The sequence below is a fragment of the Populus alba genome, chromosome 12, assembly GCF_005239225.2.
Source record: "Populus alba chromosome 12, ASM523922v2, whole genome shotgun sequence".
In the NCBI taxonomy this organism is placed as follows: Eukaryota; Viridiplantae; Streptophyta; class Magnoliopsida; order Malpighiales; family Salicaceae; genus Populus; species Populus alba.
In genome coordinates, this window is record NC_133295.1 from 1,987,244 (window position 1) to 1,998,165 (window position 10,922).

Here is a 10,922-nt window from a genome sequence, read left to right on the forward strand (position 1 = left end):
TTAAATAAATCTAAATTTTATTTTAAGATTGATGCACTAGATTTTAGTCAAACATAAAATCTATAATAATAAAAATTACAATCTAATTATTAAATCATGATAATATTTTATTGAATTTTTTAGAGATTTTTTTAAAGGGTAAAATTTGGTAGCTATCAAGTTACTATTTTATATATTTTTTTATTTTATTTAAAAGACCTTAAATTTGTTGTTACTTCCGTCAGCTTCAAGAATTCACAATGCACGACAATTTCATTTGCATCATAAATAATAATATAAATAATAATATGTACTGACTCCCTTTAATATAATGGGTGTAAAATCAACGAAGCGAAGATGATACATAATGCGCTCTTGGCGCTCATCACATGTTTTCATGCAAAATATATTTTTGTATATTAATATTAAATACAGGTTAAATATGCAAGTAATTTAATAATGTTATATATATATATATATATATTACTATTATTGTGCACACGGTAAGCTGCAATAATTAAAATAAATATATATATATTACTATTATTGTGCACACGGTAAGCTGCAATAATTAAAATAAAGATTTGTTGAAATTTTCATTATTAGGAAAAATCTAAACTTCATTTTCTAATTAATGTTTTTTTTTTGTTGTTTTAAAAAGCTTTAGTATATCTTCAAAAGACTTTTTCATTTTTTTATTTCTCTCTTTTCTCATCATCATAATTTATGCAACTCATTTTATTATATTTAAAATGTCTAATTGATGTTTTTTTTTTTTTTTTTTCAAGGAGTTTTAGTGTATCTTTAAAATATTTCTTATTTTTTTATTTCTTTTTCTCATCATCGTAATTTGTACTGGTTATTTTATAATGTATTTAAAATGTCAATAGTAACAAGTTTAAAAATTATGTTTTTCAATCGAGACATATATAAATTATATTACTCTACCAATTCTTATTAAACCGTGTTATTTTTCTTTTTTAAAAAAAAAAAAAACAAGCTATTAAGCAAAAATAGCCCTAGACAAGATGGAGCTACTGCTACTGATAGAACTTCTGTACATTATAGATTTAAGCCCCCTTTTAAGAGCAAATGCAAATGAGGTCCAAATCTCCTTTGAGACAACTTGATTTAGGGAGCTCGGTCCCTTCGATCATGCCACTGCATCAAGCTCTCCCTGTCAGAGGAAACTTGGAGCCACAGGTGTCTCGCATTTTGGGTACCGGCCGGGGAGAATAAGTGAGCAGAAACGAAGGATGAAGAAACTGCATCATAGCACGGTGAGCAAGATCCCCAGCTTCTCTGTCAGACAAGAAACTAGCCTCTGCTATAACAAGTAAAAAGGAAAATACAAGCCAGATTAATACACACCAAGACAATGCAACTTGAGCAACCTTCTTCCTCTCAGTAGGTGCTCTCGCTAGCATTCACAGACACATGTCAAGCTGCATGCAGATGATCAGTGCCATATGAACATGGCTGCTGCACATTGAGTTCCAATAAATGCATAGATCTTGGATCTGACTAGCAAGTCCGAACATGATACCGTAACATGCAAAGAAAAAGAAGGCAAATTTCAAGACAATTGCTTGCAAAATCAACACAATTAGCTTGATAAAAAAAGAAAAATACAGCTAGGGATGTAGCTCAACTGATTAAGTCTTAAATTTACCTTCTAGAAATCACCAGTTTGAGTCTTACAAACCTATGAGCTACTATATACTTGCATAATCGTTAACTTTATGATCATGAAATTAATCGAGGTGCATACAAGCTGGTATAGATATCCATCACGTTAATCTAAAATATATAAAAGAAAAATACGAAGGGTAGCAGAACGAAAATTTGGTAGTTCACCACATCTCAGAAAACGCAGTGCATGAGATGATCAATAGCTAGATTGATGCTTGCTTCGATAGTCAACTTATCATTTTTCCTCAAGTAATGAAACAATTTCCTCAGCAACCAACCGCTGTAGAGTACAAACTTGATGGCCTCCTCTAATTGTGATACAAAAACTTTCAGAGAGAAATCACAATAAACTGTGAGAAAACTCACCAGATTGATAAAATTATGAATAATGCGATGACGATGGTAGGCGACCTTTCCCAAATCAAAAGCAAAATATGATTACCAAAAAGAAATGTTCGCTGCCAAGTATTTGACCTTTAAGAAATAGCAAATACAAAAGTCTGCCGGAAAAAAAAAAAAAAAAAAAAAAGGAACCCAAAAACATGTGCAGGTCACCCCCAGCACTCTTTGTGGTCAAACTTCTATCAATTTTTATTTTTATTTTCATAGCTTTTCTAACAATTTAGATCTAGAAAAAGGAAAGTCAAAGAATTATTTTCTCATATTTTTCCTTTATATCCTTTCTTTTTTATTCCTAATTTTAGCATCCAAATAAAAAAGAAAATGAAGAAATGGCCCATGCAGGTTTCGAACCTGCGACCTTCGCGTTATTAGCACGACGCTCTAACCAACTGAGCTAATAGGCCAGTTGAAATCACGCTTAGCTCTATAATATAAAAGCCAAGAAAAATACTAGGAATTTTGTTTAAATATTTGCCCGTCTAACGTCATTGCTGTCAAGACCTTTTGAGTGCAACTACGGTATCTCTCTCGATGATTATTGGCCCCTTGTTATGCATCAATCTACCATGGAGTGGATTTGTGCATGCTTAGCTAACTCAAACTTCGAGGCTGTATATATATATAAACACTTTACACCTCAACACAACCATGACACTTTACATTAAACATTAATTGATGAAGGTTGCGGAGTTGGTAGTATTTTTTTTTTTTAATTTACGTGGGTGTTCGGATCAGTTTGCGCGCACCATGACTAATTCCATGGCTCACTAAACATCCTGCAAATCCAGTGATAGAGGAGGTTAAAATTAATATAATAAGATATATTATTAAAAAATTTATTTATTTAAAATAAAAATATTATACTATTTCATATTTAAATACTAAATAATATAAAAATTTAAAATGTTTTCAGGGTCCGGCCCTGCTTACATTTTCATAGTTTCGCCCCTAGTTCTAATCATAGCCTTGCAGTTTTCGATCAAAAAAAAGTTGGTCATCAAAGCATTAAGAATGCTTTTGTTTTTAGGTAATTTTCGTGGTAGTAATTTAAAAAAATAATAAGTTTTAAAAAGATATGGTTTGTTGGATTTAAATACGTGTTTGATAAAAAGCGTGATTGAGTTTTATGTGCATCAAAAAACATGTATAAAATGTTTGGTGGTTTTGTGGTTGTAGTTGCTTTTCAAAGTACTTTACTTAAAAACGTAGCAAAATAATTTTTTTTATTTTTTTAAAATTATTTTTGATATCAGCGCATCAAAATAATATGAAAACATAAAAAATATATTAATTTAAAGTAAAAAAAATAATTTATTTCAAAAGCGTTTTTGAAACATAAAAATAAACAGAGTTTTACAAAACTCAATTACAAAAACATTTAAAAATTGCTTCTCAAAAACTGCAATTCAAACTCAATTTTTTAGTGGATCTCACAATAAAAAACATAAATTAGTGTGTTGTCAAACACCATACTACGTGTTTTGCATCACAAACACAAAAACTTCAAGTAAATAAACCCAGCCTAACTCTATATCATTGAAATTTATTCAAATTTTTTTGCTTGTATAAATGATTTTGGCTTCTCAATACATTCTATGGTTCTTCCAATTTTATATTTCTAGCTTAGCATTTGCCAATCACAACCCCCTGCCGAACACAAAATAATGAAGAATACATTTGATAAATAATATGATTTTACATTAGGGACTAAAAAAAAAACTGAAAGATTTGGCCCCTGATTCTCCAGCCAAGCTAAGAGGCTACTTAAAGCGGACAACATTCTGAAATTCAAAGATAATTAATGAATGTTAACTCCACCACTGTCTGCTATGATCAAGAGCTAGGCAGCTTTCAGGTGTCCATTGTCATCAAGTACTCCAGCAGTAGTTCTACAATAATTACCGTGACAATGAGTAACCTATAGACGGGGACAACACTGGCTTCTGCAGATACTAGCTACTTTAACCATATAAAAACATGTTAATTCAAAGTTAAAAAAAAAAAAAATCAAATTTTTTTTTAAAATATTTTTAAAATACAGTGCAAAACACGCTTTTATCTTCATGCATACTTGGATAGCACTCGTGGTTGTGTGCATTTAGTGTCTTACAGCAGTATAGAAACTTTTATAGGTAAAACCCTGATGAGGTTGCAGCCGGCATCAACATGTGGATCCATCATGGAAAGTGTCATTATCTATGTAAGCAATTTCCTTGTTTGCATGGAGTCGGTGCAATTGAGGACGACATGCATTACATGGGGTTAGGTGCAAAAAATAAAATGAAGATATAAGAAGATAACGATGGAGTCGAAGAACAAACTTTAAGCTAGCCTTCAAATTATAACAAGAAGTCTCATTGAGTGCCGTAGTTAAAAATTTTCCCATTGAGGTTTTTTCTTTTTATGTAAAATCTTTACAAAATTCCCACTTGAACGGTTAAGATTTGAAGGGAATCCATCAACGAACATGGATGGAAAACCTCAATTAAAAACTTTTCGAAATCTTAGAAATCTAATGGAGATAGGGAGTTGTTCCAGTGTAGACAAAGATTTGTTTGAAGACTCGATCAAGATCGTCATCTTATGACTAAAAGGTCTACCAGTGTGAAAAAAAGAAATTAACTCTTGCCGCAACACAAGAACCGCATATATTCTTATTCTGCCGTGATCTTGTTAAAGAAAGGGCTCTTTGCCACCATACAACGGGTTCATCAAATAATTCGAAGTGCCTAAAATTCAACCACTGATTCCGGGGACAAAGGCAAGTTGCCCTCTCCACGGGAAGGGTTAAAAATATTCTATATAATCGGTCACCGACACTAGAAAAGGAAACATGAAACATCTGTCAATTTCATTGACAAATTTATAAGAACAACTCAGCAGAACAAGTTATTAGAAACATAATTGTTTAGCAAGCAAGGGTCACCCCACCTCCATTAACGGCTTCAAGGTGTCCACATTGCATATATTAATGCAATAACAACTGTATGATCTACGCAGGATGTGCATACTATTTTCTTGTAAATTAATGATGGGAGTATGGTGATGATATATATATATATATATTTCTTTGAAGGATTTGCTTTGTTTAGTGGAGAACATTATTCCTTGGCAGAGTAACCGAGGGGAATGTTTGTGGGACCTAACTAAGGAGACAGGAGGTGAATGCCAGTTCAAGCTAGAGCTTCTTTGTATTTAAATATACAATGGGGAAAAAAGCGGGCAAGCAATTGTCTTTCATAGAATTGGGGCAAAATGTTGTGTAAAGAGTTCAAATTGAGTGTCTAAAATAGGAAAATCTTGTAGCTAAGGATCAAATAGCACATGTATATATATATATATATATATATAAAAGACATGAGTAAGTTTTACATTGTGTGTCAACCTACCGCAACCCTCCTCCTTGGTGGAAAGATAGAATAGGGGAAATAAGAGGATCAAAAAGCGCATTCCAAAAAATAAGAGGATCAAATAAGCAGGAGTGCTAGAATAATGAAGTTGAATCATTGAAAAGAAAGTGGAGTAATTCATATATTGAAAAGGAAAAAATGCAGAATTGAACCCTTGATTAGATTGATATTAGAAAACAAGCGATAGGTGTTATCTAAAGAAGCTAGCATTAGATCTCCTATGGGGAGAAAGTGGCATACCATGTGGAGAAATGGCTAATGGGTCATACCTAGTCGTGATCTGGTGGTTAATTATTCTCCTTCAGATCCTACCTTGCCTCATGAAGATTGCTTTAAGGGGTGGAAGAATCTCAAAGACCAAGATGATGCTGACAAGACCCGACACTTCAGGACCTGTTGGCAAGCAAAAAAGCAAGAGAAAGAGAAAGGAGAAACACGAAAAGTGCTGTAAAGGATTGACAGCCATCATGCCAACTCACTTCAAGCCCAAGAAAGTGAATAATCCATATGGAAACAATCATCAATAATCATACCATACCGCAAATCCCAGTTCTTAATTAAAAAATATTAACAAAACTAGTCAAATCATGTTCAACATCATCCTCATCACAGTACATGTTACACACTTAGAACACTTATGTCCAAACTTAAGCTAGGTAGGTACCAACAAGTAACTCTTGACGTGAAACCCAAAAGAGAGAGCTAGGTAAGTACATATTCTCTTTGTTCTCAATTTAAGTGAAGCCTGTAGACTTCTTGTTCCATCTTGAAGCCGTAGCTAAAATAAGCTTCAAACATGCATCCACATTGAGTACTAGGAGTGAGGAAGAAGACCAAGCAAGATGAAGTCAAGAGAAGGGAGGGAAAATAAGGCTAGAGATGAAAGCAAGAGAGAGACATGAAACCCTACCTGTTAGCTAGTTTTGATTCAACATATAACAAGTCACTCACCAGGTGAAGAAAAACAAAAGGTGGGGGGAGGGGCTATATTAAGATCAAACACAAGGCTAAACATTTTTGTGACCATATCCATTATCTCTGTTAATTACCATGATCCACCACCTAACATTCCATTCCAATACCCGGCTGGAGCACTATCTCTTTGCTCTCTGGTATTCTGTTCAAATTCAGTATTGCTTGGAACTTGTTGCTTCAAGTCTTCTATAGGAAACAAAAGCCTTGCACTGCCACAAGTCTCGTGCACCCCTTGAGTGTTACTATACCCACTTTCAAGCCCCTCTAAAGAAAAATTCTGAGTTGACTTGAATTCTTGTAAAGGAAAGCCAGTTGAAAACATGGTGTTGTTTGAATCGGATAGTGGTGGAATTGACATGAAAGCACTAAATCCTCTTGAATTCATGGCAGTACTCTTGAGAAACTCCATGGGTGAGACGTGATGATGATGATGATGATGAGAGGGAGATGTACTTGAAGGATTAGGGTTTTGATGGTGGGTTTTGTTGCTTTCAGTATCAAAAGGTATCTCAACAAACTCAGACAAATTACTATAATCGTCAGCTGATGGGGGGTAAGCTAGATTTAGATCTTGACCTTCATGGATCTTAGGGTTTTGAGAAGCTGAATGAGGGAGATTTGGTTGGGTCAGATCAAGAGGAAACTTCTTTGAAGCTGCTGCTCCTGCTGCTGATGTTGATGGAGTACTTGATGACCTCTTGTTCTTTCTTGAACCACCACCAACAGGAACGTTTCTTAAAGACCCACCTGCAGTCCAATACCTTCTACAAGTCTTGCAAAAGTACCTTGGCTGAGAAAGACTATAGTTGTTGTAGTAGCAAAATTTGGTATTAGTGGAATTGCACCTTGGACAATTCAAAGCTTGATCCTTTTGAGGCCTTGCCCTTCTCTCTAACACATCAGACCTTGAACCTTCCATTGGATTAACAGCACCAATCCCCTGAAAGTGAAAAACCATGGACACAAAAAAGCCATAATTTCAGGATTCACACAACACAAAACAAAGCCCTCTCACAACTCTTCACTCCAAATTTGGTAGATGAAGATGGAGAAAAGGAAAGTTGAGAGGAAACAAACAAGACAAAGAAAACAAAAGGAGACTTGTTAACCCTTGGAGGATTACATGCAACAGGGGAAAAAAAACACTATAAAAACTTTTCTAGGTGCTTTATCAGATGGTGGAGATAAAAAGAAGTGCAGTACTCTCAACTTTCAAGAACAAAGAACACATAAATTCAAACATTAGTGGGGGCTGATGAACAGCATCATCTCACGGAGAAAAAAGTGAACTTTACATATACTACCAAGCAAGTAGTAATCAAGAAAAAAACATACATACCACCAAACCAAAAGATAAATACTATTCTAATTAGCCTTGAAAACCCCAACCCAGAAAAGGAGAAAAGGGAAAAGAACAGCATGATTGTGTGTAGAGAAAAAAGACGGTGTCTTTACCTGTGCCCACTGAGTAGCAGTATCCATGGATTAAAGAGGGGGAAAAAAGGGAGTTATGCAGTCTTTTGCTGAAGGAAAAATCAACAACTCTCACTTTCTAGCAAACTGGTCTTAAAAGCAAGAGATGGAAACACTTGAGACTTGAGAGGGTATTTGTGGTGTCTTCTTGGGTTGGTGTTCTCGTTGTTTACTAGCATATCAAGAAATGAGAAGGGGCATTCTTGTCTTTTTCTATTCTATCGTTATCTTAGTTTTTTTCGGTTACAAAAAAGAGTGTAAAGAAAGAATAAGAAGAAAACACATGACGGCACAGTGTGAGCATAACGTGTTCGATTAGTGTTTCACAGCGAGGGAAAGGATACAGAAGCCGTGCGTAGTTGAAGAAATGATTTAAAAAAAAAATTATGTTCTTAAAACAGTTCTAGTATGAATTTTTATTTTTTTTAAATAGGATTTACAAAGAAAGATATGTAATTTCTATCTTTATTATCTTTTTTTAAAAATATATACGTGATGGCAAGTATGAGTATAATGTGTTTAATTAGTATTTCAAAACAAATAAAAAAGATATAGAAGATGAATTTAGTTGAAGAAATTAATATTTTTAATTGAATTTAGTTGAAAAAATCGATACAAATACATAGAATAAATCTATCTTTTTAAAACAGTTTTAAAATGAGTTTATATTGTTTTAAAATAGGATTTACAGGGAAAAAAACAGTTTTAAAATGCACGATAATGATTTTATTTTATCATCTAGATCAAAATATGGACGTTATTATTTAGAGAGAATAAACCACCCATCGATATCATCATTGATCCATACTTTCTTCCGTTTCGAAAATAATATTACGTCTCACACGTTATTTATATATAAGTGTTAATTTCATATATAGAAATATTATATATTTCTACGAATGAAAGTAATTAGACATAAAAATATTAATTACTTTGGTGTGTGTGTATTAAATGATGAGCGTTCGATAATATTTTAGAGATGTTCTTAATTCTATATGAGTTTGAGGCTAAACAAAATATTAACTAATTAAGAAACTCATGTTCTTACATTTTAAATGCAGCCCAGGTGTATTGCCAGATAGAAACTAGGATATTTGGAGAGAAAAAACTCTAATTAATTTGGATATGTCCGGCCAAGTAAGATCCCCCATGTGCTGCAAGAACCAAACCCTTTCAAAATTATCCTAATTATTTGCGAAATTTATGTGAGCACACTTGATTTTCTTGGCATATGGTCAATGTTTATTGTTTTATGGTGTCTTTACGCGGTTGCACAGTGTGCTTTAGTGGGTAATCTCTGACCAGAGAACGAGAGAAAGCAACAATGAGTCTCCTCCCCCTCCTCCTCCTCCTCCTCGTCGTCGTCGTCGTTACTTTTCAAGAATTCTTTATTATTCTTGTTTTCTAGTCCCTTGATTCTTTAGTGAGAAAACCTGAGAGAGAAAGGGCTGAGGTAGGGCGGCTTCTTCCGCATGGTCACAGGAGTCAGCAAGTGGCAGCAGCAGCCCCTGTAATTGGACAATATTTGTGTCTGGAAAGAGCAAGCAGAGCCCAATTCTAATTCGTCTTTGCTCCCTATGTTTCTCTGAGAGTAAAGGAAGGCAACCGTTTTTTGTCAAAGGAATTTTGATGGAAGTCTATAAATGCATGCATATATGCCCTACATATATATATATATATATATATATATATATATATATATATATATATTATGAGGCTAATAAAGAGCCAAACATAATTGACCATTCACAACTGGGATACTTGGGAATGACTCGATCTAAAGACTTTGGGAGTCATGAAAGGGTCAAAACAATTGTTGAAACTTACCTTCTAAGTGACAAAAAATCTATGAAAAATGGCACCAAGAAGGTGCTGCTTTCCTTTTCAAATCCACCATTTTTCTTTCCCCTGCGAAAAAAACCACTGCATATTACGGGGACATGCTAGCCAGCTATTGAATGCTGATTAATGTGATTAATGAGCTGAGCTGTAACACTCCCTCTAGAAGCACAAGAAAATTGTAAGAGTTAGTTTACTTTCTTTTTAGTTTTTTTTTTCATCATTGCTTTTTATTTAAAACATCACTTAGTAATTCTTTTTACTTTTTTTTCTTTTTTAATAAGTTATTGTAATTTCATAACTTAGAATTGTGGGTTTGACAAGATTCTTCTTGGTTTTTTTTTTTTTTTTTTTCAAATCTCATCTTTTTCATATTTAATTAGTTGACAATTAAACTATATTATTTGTTTTCAAAAAAAAAAAACTCTAAATTATAGTGATCATTGTTTTTGTTTGATATATTATATAGTTGTTTATTTTTATTATTATTTAAATAAAACTAGTTTATTTATTCTAGTTATAGATATAACTCGATGTTACAGGATTTAAGGAAAAAAACAAAAACAAACTTGCAACAATGAATATTTTTTTTACATAAAAATCCTGACCCAATAACGAATTGCTCAGATGATTTTTATTATAACCTAAGCCATGATGAGTTTATATATTTCAACTATAGCAACACAATCTAATTCGATGAGAAATTATTTTTCTGAATTTTTAAATATAATAATTGTAGAATAATTATGATATATCACAGTGATGAGATAAGATGTTATATGAAAAATAATAAAATATAATTTATTTATTTAAAAGATCACTTAGTGATTCTTTTTTCTTTTTTTTCTTCGAATAAGTTACCATTTAAAATGATAAGGTTAGGTGAAAAAAATAAAAAGAAAAGACAAGTTGTTTATCATTTTATATTTAATTAATTGAGAATTAAACTATATTATTTTTTTGTTCAAAAAAATGATTTGTTTACTAGTTTATCATAATCATTTTTTTATTTGATCCTTTATATTGCTGTTTAATTTTTTACTAAATAAAACTAATTATTTCATCTAGTCATGTCTATATCTATGACTGGAAGTTATAATATTTTTTAAAAAATATATTTGCAACACTAAATATTATTAACCACACGATTAG

General features: G+C 32.7%; 1 protein-coding gene and 1 non-coding gene across 2 annotated transcripts; both read right to left on the minus strand.

Moving 5' to 3' along the window:
* Positions 1 to 2,403: 2,403 nt before the first annotated feature.
* On the minus strand, positions 2,404 to 2,477 carry TRNAI-AAU (transfer RNA isoleucine (anticodon AAU)). Its single transcript has one exon. It is a non-coding gene; the product is annotated as a tRNA-Ile (tRNA).
* Positions 2,478 to 5,982: 3,505 nt separating this feature from the next.
* LOC118035939 (dof zinc finger protein 1) lies at positions 5,983 to 8,084 on the minus strand. The gene is made up of 2 exons (XM_035041613.2): positions 7,914 to 8,084; positions 5,983 to 7,398 (listed from the first exon to the last, which is right to left on the minus strand). Exons 1-2 carry the CDS (start codon positions 7,938 to 7,940, stop codon positions 6,529 to 6,531), a joined length of 897 nt encoding a protein of 298 aa, XP_034897504.1. The 5' UTR covers positions 7,941 to 8,084; the 3' UTR covers positions 5,983 to 6,528.
* Between the last annotated feature and the right edge of the window lie 2,838 nt (positions 8,085 to 10,922).

Coding starts and splice junctions, on each gene's coding strand:
- LOC118035939 (XM_035041613.2), bottom strand. CDS start 7,940: ATGGATACTGCTACTCAGTGGGCACAG. Junction 7,399..7,913: donor CTGCTACTCAGTGGGCACAG/GTAAAGACACCG, acceptor TTTCACTTTCAG/GGGATTGGTGCTGTTAATCC.